Genomic DNA, 15,603 nt, shown 5'->3' with positions numbered 1-15,603 from the left:
GAAAGTCTTCTCATTGTAATTTCAGCAAACATTAATTATATTGCAGAATTTCACTTTCAACAATTTATTTAAATTTATTATTTTTATATTAAAAATTATTAAAAAATATATAAAAATAGTTTTATCTAATATAGATGAATTATAAAATAGTTGTATTGTAAAAATTGAAAAGGTCATGCATATACATACTATTTTTATACTTATTTTAAACTTTATTATTATTAAATTTATCATCTTTATTTACTTGTACTTTCAATGTTATATTTACATTCAATATTCTCTTTGTTTTACTTGCATTTTTCAGTTCTTACACTTTGCTTCCAATACTTTGCCACACACAGAGACCTATATGAGTTAGAATTTGCAGCCCAACAGGGGTAAGTCAAGACAAGGTCTGGCCTTGCAAGGATCCCTACTCATATTCAGGGCTTTGGTTAATAAATATAAAAAATAAATTGAGCATCAAGCCATAAATAAAATCAAATATATTGAAATGAAAAATTATTAAGTGCACCTAGTTTATATATATTATTTCTCATAATTATGTGGAACTCATTCTATATATTGCAAAAAGAGTTCATTTTCTGTAAAAAAAAGGAAGCACTATCTTATTTGTACCACAAGTATTCTATAATCTTTCATAGAGAGGTATTAAAGCTAATCCCTATAAATATATATGAAAACCAATTAATTATGTCAACAAAATTTTCAGTCATATATAATAAATTGTCCCTTTAATCATTAATATTATCATAATTGGAAATTATGATTTCAGTTGAAAAAAAGAATTAATGTATATTATAATTCTAATCAATTAATGAACAAAATACCAAGTAGTTTAAGTTCATTCATAAAAATGTTTTGCAGACCTCTCATATTTTTGAATGTTAGATAATATAATGACATGCATATAGGTCACTTAAATTCAGTTTATCATTAATTCAAGATAACATACGAAATTTATGCATTTAATAAATAGATCCCACTGTATTAATTTATCTTCTTTTCAAGATTTCTAACGTAAAAAAAAATATACAAATTAATTGATGGACAAGCCAGAAATGATACTATGGACCCATATAAATGGGATTTGATATGTTAATTTATTTCAAGCTAAGCTAGAAACTGTGAGTGGAAGTAATAATTAACATGATTTGATCAGATAGCAAGCATCATTCTGACGAATTCCTCGTAATTAACTTGGCCATCTCCATCCAAATCAGCCTCTCTGATCATCAGCTCAACCTCTTCATCTGTCAGTTTCTCTCCTAGATTTATCATTACGTGCCTCAACTGCATGGTGAAATTTAGAGGAAAAAGAAAAAGGAATTTAGACATTCACAAAAAATTGAGAAGAAGAATACAGAAAGCTGCATATAAATATAAGATAGAGAATTATTCAACCTCATTAGGTGAAATGTAGCCATCCTGGTCCTTGTCAAACACTTTGAATGCTTCTTTCAATTCCTCTTCTGCTTCACTTTCCTACAAACAGCCACAAAATAATAGCCAGAGACCTTTAAATTCTTTGTCTATCTTTCTTTTTCTTTCATTTTATATTAATTGTACGTAGCTACTTTTGGTACCTTCATTTTCCTTGCCATAAGATTCAAGAACTCTCCGAACTCTATCGTTCCATTGCCATTAACATCTACTTCATTGATCATGCTCTGCAATTCTTCTTCTGTCGGATTCTCTTCTAGGGACTTGATTGCAGTCGCCAATTCCTCAAAAGTAATGCGACCTATACATATATATATAAAATCAAGAAATTAATAATCTCGACATCTAAATCGTTCTTTAAAAAGGAAAAAACTTCCCTATGAAAAAACGAAAGATGGTGAACAATCACTATACAAAAATCCTTTCGGCTAGAAGATCATAATAAGAATCACACCAAGAATCTGAGATTATAACAAAAAAAATATACAGTACCATCTCCATCCTTGTCAAGCAGACAAAAAGCTTCTTGAAACTCAGTAATCTGCTCTTCAGTTAACACATCTCCCATCTTTACTCTGTGAACTTGATTAGAGACCTTGAGATTAGATTAGAAAGCACACCCCCAAAGGCACAACTACTTAAGCAACTCAGACGTGCACTTTCTCAAAGTAGGTAGAACTTGTCCATCAATGAAGTTATATAGAATGATCCTCTGGGTTCAAAGGTTAGAAATAGGAAGACACTTAAATAGTCAAGCCCACACGTATTGGAATTTTATATTTTGGTAATATACGCTAATTTTCTGGAGCTTTTTGAGTATTCATTTTCAAAGTTATTTTTGTCTGTCGAAGCTCAAAAAGTCTTGAAATAAGTTGTACGGCCAAGAATTAAGGTTGGAAATTTATGAAGTCCATTTTGATGTGGTTATTACTAATCAATTTTTCTTGTCTAATTATCAACGGATTGGTACAAGTGATAAAGGATTTTGTATTTTAAACAAAATCAAATAGTTGATTCTTATGAATGGAGAAAATCTTTATTTGAGAGTGCTTTACCTCATAATGAGTCTACCAGCACTAACAGGATTAAACCTAATTTAGTGTGTTAGGAGATACCTGTAGTTTACTAAATAAAAAAAAAAATTCTTGTCTAATTTCAATTTATCATGAACTTAAAATATAATATAACTCATCTATTAAATATATATATATGAATCTCATATATTTATATTTTACTGTGAATCGAATCTAAATAAGAAAATTATAGATACATTTCACTAGATTCATGAATTGAAGATTGATGATAGTTATAAATGGATGCGCATATGCTGTATAACAGCCAATGGTGATAATGCCTGGATCGCTAGCTATTGACTTCGCTCCAACCACATGTGTTAGTTATTTATTTTACATTTTTCAATAATTTCCACATAATTAATTTCTCTTTAGAATGGATCTATATATGTTACATGTAGTGCTTTAATTTTTTCTTCGAATATGAGTATGCAAATCTTGATAAATTTAATGATTTTCATATCAAGATTAACTTATATGAAAATTATGTAATCAAATAATGATTAAATGCCATTAAATTGTGGTTTTTTATCAATGGATCATTTTAAATACTATATTAATTAATTTGGATTATTTAAATCAAAATAATAATAACTCAATTCAACTCAACTAAGCTTTTATCCCGAGAATTTGGGGTCGGCTATATGGATTCTCTTTCCCCATTCTAAACGATTTTGAGTTAAATTTTCGAAAATGTATAATGATTCTAGGTTATGTTGTACTATTCTCCTCTAAGTCAGTTTAGATCTACCCCTTATTTTCTTTCTATCCTCTAACATAATGTGAGCGCTTGTCTAACTGGATCCTTCGTATGTCTACGTTTCACATGACCAAGCCACCTCAATCTCCCTTCTCTCAACTTATCCTCAATTGGCACAACTCCTACCTTTTCTCTAATACTCTCATTACGGATTTTATCTAGTCTAGTATGGCCACTCATCCACCTTAACATTCTCATCTCTGCAACTTTTATCTTGGACACATATGACTCATTCAGTGTTCAACACTCACTACCATATAACATGGCCGGTCATATGACTGTACGGTAAAATTTTCTTTTTAACTTATTGGGAATCTTGTGATCACATAAAACTCCTGTGGCACTTCTCCACTTCAACCATCCAGCTTTAATCCTATGACTAACATCTTCCTCACATCCCACATCTACTTGAAGGATTGAGCAAAGATATTTAAAGTGATTACTTTGAGGCAGTACCACTTCATCCAAACTAACTCCTTCCCAATTACCAGTTCCGCATTCACTGAACTTGCAATGTATATATTCTGTCTTCGTTCTACTTAACTTAAAGCCCTTTAACTCTAGAATACTTCTCTAAAGCTCTAGCTTTCTATTGACTCTTTCTCTCTTCTCGTCTATCAGAACTATATCATCCGCAAACATCATGCACCAAGGGATACTCTCTTGTATATTTTTCGTCAATTCATCTAAAACTAATGTAAAAAGGTAAGGGCTTACTGCTGAACCTTGGTGTAATCCAACTGAGATATGAAAATCTCTTGTGTCCCCTCCCACTGTGCACATAATAGTAGTTACTCCTTCATACATATCTTTTAACACTTGTGTATACCTAATCGATACCCTCTTTTATTTTAACAATTTCCATAAAACATCTCTTGAAACACTATCATAAGCCTTCTCCAAATCGATAAAAACCATGTGTAGATCTTTTTTCACATCTCTATATTTCTCCATCAAGCTTCTAATGAGAAAGATCGCTTTCATAGTTGAACGACTGGGCATGAAGCCAAATTGATTGGGAGAGATGGAAGTGTCATGACGTAATCGATGTTCCACAACTCTCTCCCACAACTTCATAGTATGGCTCATGAGTTTAATTCTCCTATAGTTTGAGTAACTCTGTATGTCTCCCTTATTTTTAAAAATAGGTACTAAAATACTCCTCCTCCAAAAATCAGGCATTTTCTTTGAGTTTAGAATCTTATTAAACAATTTAGTTAACTATGTCACTCTCATATCTCCCAAACACTTCCACACTTCAATTGGTATTCCATCGGGTCCACAGGCTTTACCCACTTTCATTCTCTTAAGTGCTTCCTTTACTTCTAAAGATCTAATCCTTCTACTATAAGTCACATTCTTTTCTATTGCTCTGCAGCCTATATTCACGCTATTACCACTTTGACTATTGTTAAAGAGATCATCAAAATAATTTCTTCATCTTTCTTTAATGTCCTCATCTTTTACCAACACTCTTCCTTCTTTATCCTTAATGCACCTAACTTGATTGAGATCTTGACATTTATTTTCTCTCCTCCTTGCTAATCTATAAATATCTTTCTCCCCTTCTTTAGTTATAAGTTTCTCATATAACTTTTCAAAGGCCTGCGCTCTTACTTGACTAACTGCCTTTTTTGCCTCTTTCTTTGCTATCTTATACTGTTCATATGTTTCATTATCATCACACTTAGGTAATTTCTTATACCATTTTCTCTTTCTTTTCACTGCCTTTTGTACTTCCTCATTCCACCAACATCTCTCTTTTGAGGGTGGTCCATGTCTTCTAGACTCTTCAATTACTTTTCTAGTCACTTTTCTAATCTTTGATGCCATCTGTATCTACATATCATTGGCCTCCACATCCAACTTCCATGCTTCGGACTCGAGAAGCTCATTTTTGAACTTCACTTGCTTTACTCCTTTGAACTCCCACCACTTTATTTGAGCTACACTATTTTTCTAACCTTATTTGAATTATTCCTAAACTTGACATCTAAGACCACTAACCAACGTTAACTTGTTAAAGCCTCTCCTGGAATTGACCTTGCAATCCTTGCATAAAGCTCTATTTGTCTTCCTGGTTAACAGAAAGTCAATTTAACTTCTATGTTGTCCACTTTTAAAAGTCACTAAATGTGACTCTCTTTTTATAAAGTAGGTATTTGCTAGTATTAGGTCGTATGTCATAGCAAAACTCAGGATGCTTTTTCCCTCCTCATTTCGGCTGCCAAAATCAAAACCTCCATGAACATTCTCATAACCTTGTCTATCACTTCCTACATGTCCATTCAAATCTCCACCGATGAAAACATTCTCTTCATTTGGTATACTTTGCATTAGATCATCTATATCTTCCCAAAACCTTTGTTTACTCTCACTATTTAGTCCTATTTATGGGGCATAAGCACTAATTAAATTTATTGTTTCTCCTTCTAGTACTAGCTTTACTAGTATAATTCTATCTCCTACTCTTTTTACAGCTATTACAGCATCTTTCAATGTCCTATCTATGATTATGCCCACTCCGTTCCTACTCCTCTCCTTTCCGGTAAACCACAGTTTGTACCCTAAATTACCCACTTCCTTGCTTTTCTTTCATACCCATTTAGTCTCCTGAATGCAAGCAATATTCACCATTCTCCTTTCAAGGTATCCATAAACTCCATTAATTTTCCTGTAAGTGATCCAACATTCCAGGTACCAACCCTGATTCTCCTCATATCCTATTCCTTCCTAATTAATCTCCTTCTATGATATCTTCTATTGTTCTCTATGCCTATCTTGTGTTTTATTCCACTATCTGTTCTACTATCTGTCCTATGGACTAACTTCTTTACCCACACCCGTCCATGATATGGGAACCCTTACTCATTTAACACCACACTCGGGCGCTGGCATGGCGCGTCGCTTTCAGTGAACGCCCTACACCCTTGCATATTTTTCACTACACCCGGGCTCCAATGTAGCGCGTCATAAGTAGAGGATGCCCCAACATTTATATCATTTGAATTCATATCACGAGGTGTGAAGAAATTTTATAAATAATAATAATAATAATAATAATAATAATAATAATAATAATAATAATTATTATTATTATTATTATTATTATTATTATTATTATTATTTTATAAATAATTTATTTTATATTCATTTATTAATTAAAAAAATAGAGAAATATAGAATTTTGAAGTTAAAAATTACATTATATTTTTTTTAATGAAAGCTTTTTATTAAAAAAAATTACGGTTTATTCAAGTTCGGAAGTAGATTTGATTTCAACTAATTAATAAAAATTTAAATTTTAGATATTACGTCTAAATTGAAAAATATTTTAAAATTTTTGGCGTATATAATTTGATTTTTGTTAAAAATAATAAAAAAAATGTTCAATTGATCACTATGATGCATGAAAATTATTATGAAATTTTTTATTTCAAATAAAAATAATATAAAAATGGAGTTATATACAGATTTGAAATTCATATATTTACTTGGCAAATTAAAAAATAAACTTTATATATATATATATATATATATATATATATATATATATATATATATATATATATATATATTAATTAGTTATTTGTAATGTCATGATCAACCGCCCATAACCAGTCAAAGGACGGACGGATGAATTTTATATGGTGGTGACCAATTCAACACGGATTCACTTTTCCTGTATGGTTAATTATTTCTTAAGCTTATATAAGAAAACTATGAATTGTTAATTGAGATATGTTTGGTTTAGTTGATAGCTTGATTATAGTTAATAGATGCTAAGGATTGGTAAAATTAGCTGTTACTGTTGTATGTAAAATAAAATAAATATATAATTATTAATTTATTACATAATATATTATAATTATTATATTTATTATATTTTATATTTATTTATTATTTATTATACTTTTAAATAATTTATTAATATAAAAAGTTATTTTAAATAGACAAAAATTTTATAATTAATAAATTTCTTAAAATGATAATACGATGAAAATAAAAAATAAATTAAAATAATTATTAACTAATAAAAAATAATTTTAAAAATAAAGTTGATATTTAATAAGCCATTGATATTAATTTATCAAACTTTTAAATTTATCTATTTGATTATTTATCGCGGCTATACTCAAAAGGTAAATCAATCAAACGCGGCATTCCAGTCATGGGTTGATTGAATTTTTTGGTCCCAGCTTCCAAGCATAGCATAGGGATTTTTTCTTCAAATTTGTAATGGACACGGCACCCCCATAATTACTGCTCTTGATTTTCATTTTTCAATATCATTGTTTCAATGGGAAAAAATGGCTGTCCAAGAATTTTTAGGTTCATATGATCTCATTGTTTTTAAAGTTTCCATTTTTATGTTTGCTAAATTAAGTTATTTTTCCAACATCATTCAGCTTTATTCAATGACATCAGTTGAATTGATTCAACTTTCTTGAAAATTATTTCAAAAATAATATTTTTAAAATAATTTAATTTTAATATAAAAATGTATCCATATTCATAAATTTTAATATAAAATATCATTAAATTTTACGTGAGTTCAATTAAAATTAAATAAAAATAAAAATATTATTTGAAATTTTAATTTAATAATTGTTCTCACATGCAATCAGCTACTTATTTTATTTTATTTTTTCGTATTGACTGAAACAGCCAGGTTTTAGATTAGTGTTGAGCCAAAAGCAATTTTGTCTGATTGGGAAATTTCTTCAGAAAGAGAACATGACCGTGAGTTTTGGGCTCCGATGGTTGGAGACAAAGAGAAAAGGCCGAGGCTAGATAGACTGACTCAGCTGTTTGCTTCCTTTTTTTTCTTCTTTAGTGAAAATACTTATATAATTACTACTTGTTATTAAATTAAAGTTAGTTCCTGGCCAGGATCATAAGCTGAGCAAGTCAAATCTTAATGCATATTATTAATTCCAATGCACCAAAAACATGCAATATATCAGATTCTGAAAATTGTTATACCCCATTTTCATTCAAGTTAATATATAAAATTATTACTCTTGTTTTGTGATCCTATACATATATAGAAGCATCGTAAAAGAAGAAATGGGCTATAAACTCAGCATTCATGGCCTTTTTATGGCTTTGCAGCGGTTCTTGCACGCTAGGTAGGATAGGGTTGCCACATGACATTGGGTGAAGAACTCGTCTTCTTCCTGGGAAAACCTACGGTTGCATTCGACGAGAAGTTCTTACTAGGGCAACCATTTCTAGGATATTTTCCAATTTTTCCAGGAAGTGTTTGCTTGTATAACGCTTGGTTCTCTTCTCGCGCGGCAGGATGAATTTTTCATGCCTGGGTATTGTTCGTACCCATGTACGATCTAGGGTGTGTTTGCTGAAGACTTGTCTCGTGTACGATCTAGGGTGTGTTTGCTGAAGACTTGTCTCGTGTACGATCTAGGCCTATAGTCGGTGGCGTTTAAATACTATGGGTTTTAGCAGTCTTCCATTATGATTCTGTTGTTAATTTTTTTTTCCCTAAGAAATTAATAATTGTTAAGATCCGTTTGGGTAGAGATAATGCGCTTCTTATATTAGTCTTAGACGTTTTTAGCTTTTGAATGAATTAGACTCGACCATTTTCTTAAGATGATATTACATAAAGCAAGACATATTCATTTCTAAGACAAAAGCAGCAAATCATTATCTTTGGATTCATTGCTATATTGGACATTATTCATCTATAAGAAATTATTTAATTGCTTTGGAATAACATGTAACAACTCACTTAAAATTTAATAAAAAATAATATTGTAATGATAACAACATTAGAGAAATTAATCAACATCCACAAAGCCATTTATCTTGAAATCATTACCTAATTGATAAATATTTTTTTGTCTCCTTTTCTTTAAATTTACAATTAAAGGAATTTCAAATTAATTTATTTACACTGAAATTGAATCTTCTCTTCTAAAAATCTAATTATTTGTTGAGATATGCATAAAATTATTCCAGACACTGTTTAATTTAATTAAAAAAAAACTGATTATAACTTAAAATGTATTTAACAGACAAGAATTCATTTCATTTATAAATGTTTTTCATTACTTGAATAAAAAATTTTAAAATTTTAAAGTAATATTAAATGTAAATGTCTCATTTCCTAAAGATTATTTACCATTAAAATATCCTAGAAGGCTAAAGAGTTACAATTATTTAAAAAGGCCCAATATTACATATAGATAAAAGGACAATGCCAAAAAACCTAACAATTGTATAAAAATTCTAAGTTCTAAAAAACCCCAAGCCCAACACTATTAAGCACATAAAACTTAAGGGGCTTAGAACTCAAAACCTAAGAACTAGGGCAACAAAAGATAACTCGAATAAAAAATTTAGCTACCAACTTGAACCAGTGTCGTGGCTGTAGACTCTCCCATCGTTGAGGACTTAGACAACAATGGCCAATGGCCATTCCAGCATAGCTCCAGGCAAGAGAAACTAATCAAAAAGGCAGCACAAGTTCAAAAGTTAGGAGTTCTTCAACACAAATTACAGGGCCCAAAAACAGAGAAAGCTCATGTTACTTTAGGTCAATAAAACAGGAGAGGCAACATAAAAATCTCAAAACAAAGATTTGCATCATGGCATAGAACATCGAAGATGGGTCTCTTCGATGTCCCATTCACACATTACAGGCCAATCTATTGTATCACATCTTGCAAGTTGCCACACTAGACAATTGTTCCATGCTAGACTAGAGAAAACAAAGCATACACTGATGTAGAGAGTGTTGAAGGCTTTGATCCTCACGAGTTGAGCAGATCTACGAAAATCAACTCTCATGTGCCATAAGACCCAGACAAAGCAAAAACAGGCAATTAAAAACATAGGATCGCATCATAAGGCAGCATAAAAAGTCCCTCACTATTAACCACTCGCTATCCTTACTAACCAAAAGCTATTTACAACTCTACCCATCGGTAGGGAGGGAGACCCACTGATTGGAAAGGGAAGGGAGAGAGGGCCTCCCTCCACCCAAAGGGGCAGAGCAAAACCGCCACACATGACAAAATACAAAAATGTAGCCTCAGAACAAACCCTCAGACGAGAGAAAATGGTATAGTTTGATGTCCCATTTCTTCCTTAATTCTATATTTTAGTATTTCAGTAAATCTATTTCACGCATTTTTAACCTTTCACTGGTTGATAGTATGTCATTAGATACTTAGAATATTATTTTATTTACTAAAAATTAATATTAAAATATAAATTAATTTTTTTAGTGAAAATATAAATTAATTGAATTTTTGTTGATTGAACAAAATAGTGCAGACAATGGCAATCGTTATTTTTATTTCTAGTTCTCCTCGGCTTTCCAAAAGCAACAGGGGCATTTTTGTCAACTTTAGAGATGGAATGGTTCTCCCTTTATCTCGTGAGAAAAATTAATGGGGATGCGCGTATGCACCGGAAATAATTGATGAGGTTGTTCCCACTCCCCACCACTTGACCCCACCAAATCCTCACTCCTCTTTATACTTTTGCATTTCTTTTTTTTTTTTCTTTAATTACCAAATTGACTATTCTAAGGATTTGTTTGGAAGGGCGTTCCGAGAAATTTTCAAATCCTTCCGTTTCCTTTGCTTATTTGTTAAGGAAGATGATGAAAGATGAACTCATCTATATATATATATATATATACAAAATCCTGTGGGCTGAAAAGTCCTTGTAAATGTTCATTGATTAAATTCAATGGAGGGGTAAATTTTGGAATTTATGTGGAAAATATAATGATTCTCTTCCATCCATTTTCTTCAAAGCCAAACAATGAGAACACCCAGTCCCTGTTTTAGCTTTTTCCTCTTCTTTTTTCCAACCAAACAGGCTTGGAAGTTTCTTTCGTTGTCACTACACACCAAACCGATCTCTAAAGTCAAGCAAAAAGTCCCTTTTTAATTTTTTTTTAACCTAAATTGTGGCTTCAATGTAATAGTCCCTTTTTATTTTATAAGCCAAATAATTACAAATTTGTTAAATAAAATAAAATTTACAATTATTAGTGTCACATATATATCACATTTGTAAGGATTGGCTAAATGAAAAGTATATTTATTATTTATAATTAAATATTAAATTAGGTCTCACTAAAAAAATAAATATAACTCTTTTATTATTTATAATTAAATGGTAAATTATTTTTCTTTTCGATTTTCATATATTTTGTTATTAAATTTATATCTAATAAGTTTGATATTTATTTTTAGTTGGGACTTATTTTTAGTTCTTTATTTCTCTAGTGATTTAGAATATTTGATAAATATATAAAAAAAAAATTATTATAGCAGACACATAAATTTAAAGTATATACATAATCTTACAATCACATAATATAAAAAAAAGAAGAAAAATAATACATAATTTATATGATTTGACTATAAAATTTACGTTCATGAGTAAGATGAGAAATAAAATTTCACTATAATGAAAAAAAGTAAGATACAATCGTTTATAACTCTCAAAATCTAAGTTCATTTTATTTTCTAAATATCTCATAATTTTATCTTAAATGACAGAATATTACAATATTCTATACCGCGAGGTGTTGCCCTCGCACTCTAACTATATTAGTTTTGGGCTTCAGGCCTAGACCTATTAGCCTTTGCCCTTCCTTATCACCACACATTTTACTTTTTATCCAAATTAAATTGCAGTACGAAACTTTCGAATCGGGTTATAATTTAAATTTATAAAAATATATTCACAAAAATTATATAAAAATAATAATTTTAAAATTAATATACAAATTAGATTTATCAAGAATTTAAATTTATAATTAAAATTTGAATCAAACAATCACTTAGAATAGAAATTTTGTTATCAATATAGTTTTTTTTGTAAATTTTTATATTTTTGCCATATTTATTTTAGTTAATTTTTTTTTAGAAAACAAGACATGAGTGGCATTTTTGAAATATAAGTGAAATCAAAGTGCCAAATAGGGTCTTAAAAACATAGCAGTTGCCAATTGCCACCTACCTGGGTCTTTAACAAGACCACTTCCAAGCCTTTGCGATTTCTAGTCATTGTCCTCTCCAAACCAAAGCTTCCGATTTCAAACTCTGTCAGAAAAAAAAATGTCTGAAGGTGGCATGACTGTCCTAGACGGAACCCATCTTAGATCGCTTCAGGTGTCCTTGCCGGACTCCGACGTCACTCTCACCGGAGCTCAGGTCCTCGATTTCGCTGAATCCAAAGCCTCTGATTCCCTCTTTGGTCTTTCATTGCCTCAGTGTCTCAAGTCCTCCGCTCTCCATCGCGTCAACGTCGATGATGACATCAGTTTCCGGCGTTCGGAACTCACCAGAGAAGCTGCAACGTCCAAGCTCAATGACTATCTCACTGCTATAGCTGATGAACTAAAAGGTACAGAATTTTTTCACCTGTCTATCTATCTATCTATCTTGTTTTATATATATATATTTTTGATAATTGTATGTGTTTTTGTTTTCCTATTATTATGTTTAGATAATCCATTAGTGGTGTCGATTTTGGATGGAAATACTCTGCGGCTGTTTTTGGAGGACGAAGACGATTTTGCAATGTTAGCGGAGAATATATTCACTGATTTGGATACGAAGGACAAGGGAAAGATCAGCAAGGGAGAGCTAAGGAATGCTCTTGTTCACATGGGAGTTGAAATGGGTATTCCTCCTTTCGAAGGTTCGCTTCCTTAACCATTTCTTTTTGGTGTGTGACTTTGGCTGTCTTCTTGAGTGTTTTGCTTTATATTTGTATTGTTGCTTTATGTTGCAAATTGAAGCTGAATGTATACAGGTTGTTAATGTGTGTGTTCAGATTGTAAAGAATTGATTGTGTTTTGATGTTATCAACTTGGGTTTTGGCATTTATGTTGTACTGGCTTGATAGTATTTGAACTTCTTATCTTAAGCATCATTTTCTGACTAAAGTGTTTAAAGGTGTTTATTGTGTTTCTTGTCAATGCTGTCTATTTTTCCAAAGAATTTGTTCTTCAAACCTCATGAATATTGATGAATGTGTCTTGTGATTGAACAGAATTTCCTCTGCTAAATGACATCTTAAAGAAGCATGGAGCAGAGGGAGAAGAAGAATTGGGCCAATCACAATTTGCTGAGTTACTTCAGCCTATTCTACAAGAAGTTGCGGATTCTTTGGCTCAAAAACATGTTGCTTTTATCCATAACATTAAGATTGTTAATGGTTCCAAGCTTAGAAAGGTACATCATTATCAGTAACTTATCCTCAAGTTAATAATCCCTGAATGTTGGCATTGCAAAATACACTTGTTTATTAATGTTCATTTTTCGTGGGATTGATCAACATTTGTTCTTTGAATGTCTTGTGTTGTTTGATCTGATAATGAAATAATTATCTACACTGCTCCTGTTTTTGCTCCTTGTGGCTTCACCATTATTTTCTTGTGATAAATTCAGAATCTGGAAGTATGTGAACATGGGAGTATTCTTGAATTTGACATTGTGAGAGAAGTTTGTAAATAATGTAAGATTTTGGCAATGTTCAGGCGTTCATAGATATATAAGAGATACCAAAGTACCTAATAAAATTGGGTTACTGGCTTTTCAGTTAATTAAAATCAAGTTGGTTCAGCTAGTTGGATCATTGGCTCAGTCTGGCCAATAACAAATATATTTGGAAAAATGACTACCATGCTGCTGGTTCTACAGGTAATCAGTGGACTGACTCCAGCTGATCAATAAGTCCTATAGGAAAATATGATCACATTATTCTGAAAGCTCAGACCAAATAAAAATTGAATATTAAGTTAAAGAAATATTATGTTTTCATAACTTGCTAGTTAAGGTCTTTTATTTGAAGCAATTTTAATGACTGCAGCTTGTTGGCTCAAAATGAAACCTGACACAAGAACTGTGTAGAAACTACTGTATTGTATAATACATGTTTGATGTATTTGTGTAAATTCTTATGAACTCTAAATGAACAAATTTGCAGCTTTTGACCGATGAGAAGCAACTGAACAATGTCACAGAGAAGATATTGCAGGAAAAACGTAGCAAGAAGGATGACCAAAAGAATACAGAAATAATCAGGGGCTTCCTGGAACAAAAAGGAAAAGAGTTGGGCTTGCCACCATCAGAAGCTAATGAAGCAGTGATTCTTCTTTATGATGCAGTATTTGCTGATGTAGAGAGTGGAAAATGTGCAGCAGAATCAGAGGATGTATTTAGAGACCTTGTGAAGGAAATTCTTGAGAAGTTTGCGGAGCAGCTTGAGGCCAATCCTGTCTACTGTGATCTTGACAATTGAGGAGTGGCAACTGACAAGGTGGTACATCTTATAAAGAGTTGTTTGGCTAAGCGATTGTTGTTTGTGCAGTATTACATTATCACCCTCTCCATTTTAATATTTATATATATTCACATAAAAAATTTATATCCAAACATATACATACCATTATACATTGTCAAATCAGTCCTATATCTTGGTTTGATTCTTCTATAACATGCTTTGAATAGCTTAGTTTACCAAAAGCCTGCAACATAGAAAAGAAAAACAAGAATTGACATAGTATGTACGGTTCACATTTCTCAAATTTACTGGTGGTTGCTTTCTTAGGTTTATTATCTACCTGAATGATGATCTGAGCCTGTATACGAATTATGTGATGTCACATTCTGAATTGGTTTATCCTGGCTTTGCAAGGGCTACATATGTTCCCATTTTGTAGAATGGCATGCCTATAAGTTGTGTAGTTTACATGCATAGAGCTCAGCTAGTGAAATTTTCATCATTAGGCTTCGCTTGTAGCTAATGTTGATCGACACAGCATAAGCAGAATGATACATGTGCTTAATGCTAATCAGTGTTTAAACATGAAATTTGATTTCGGAATAATTATACTATAGCTTAATTAGTTTTACAAGGAAACAAGTGCTCATCAATTGTGAGCCACAAGATCATGCTAGATTACTTGTCACACGCAGAACGCCTTTTGAAAAAAAGGAAGAGGCTCCATATGGGAATCTCTCAAGCTCGATTCTGTTGTAGACATGGACTGGTTGAAGGAAATTGTCTAAAGTTGTCGTTTTCAGACAAAGAATTTAGCATGATAAACCACAAAATGTTTATATTGTACATGGAGTACTTTTTTGGAAATCTTGTGCTTCTGTGCTTCCACGTTACTAGATGGGTTCCCTGTGTTTCTCGTGAAGTTCAGGCCTTACAAATTTCGGCTAATTCTGAACCACTGAACAATGAATATCCAAGCCACCGACAGACATCAACCCATCTACAGGTGAATTTGTCACATCAAATTAGCGACTAAATTTCATCCCC

The 15,603-nt window shown here is 31.5% G+C and overlaps 2 protein-coding genes across 2 annotated transcripts; one reads left to right on the top strand and one right to left on the bottom strand.

The window, feature by feature from the left end:
• Positions 1-968: 968 nt before the first annotated feature.
• Positions 969-2,147, bottom strand: LOC110662511 (calmodulin-like protein 8). Its single transcript, XM_021821485.2, has 4 exons — positions 1,936-2,147; positions 1,587-1,744; positions 1,405-1,485; positions 969-1,293 (listed from the first exon to the last, which is right to left on the bottom strand). The coding sequence occupies exons 1-4, from the start codon at positions 2,009-2,011 to the stop codon at positions 1,159-1,161; spliced, it is 450 nt and encodes a 149-aa protein (XP_021677177.1). The 5' UTR covers positions 2,012-2,147; the 3' UTR covers positions 969-1,158.
• A 10,144-nt stretch (positions 2,148-12,291) lies between these two features.
• LOC110662569 (uncharacterized) lies at positions 12,292-14,888 on the top strand. The gene is made up of 4 exons (XM_021821581.2): positions 12,292-12,672; positions 12,775-12,969; positions 13,324-13,505; positions 14,260-14,888. The coding sequence occupies exons 1-4, from the start codon at positions 12,384-12,386 to the stop codon at positions 14,572-14,574; spliced, it is 981 nt and encodes a 326-aa protein (XP_021677273.2). The 5' UTR covers positions 12,292-12,383; the 3' UTR covers positions 14,575-14,888.
• The last annotated feature ends 715 nt before the right edge of the window (positions 14,889-15,603 follow it).

The sequence above is a fragment of the Hevea brasiliensis genome, chromosome 3 (assembly GCF_030052815.1).
Source record: "Hevea brasiliensis isolate MT/VB/25A 57/8 chromosome 3, ASM3005281v1, whole genome shotgun sequence".
NCBI lineage: Eukaryota > Viridiplantae > Streptophyta > Magnoliopsida > Malpighiales > Euphorbiaceae > Hevea > Hevea brasiliensis.
This window is presented reverse-complemented; position numbering and strand designations above follow the sequence as displayed.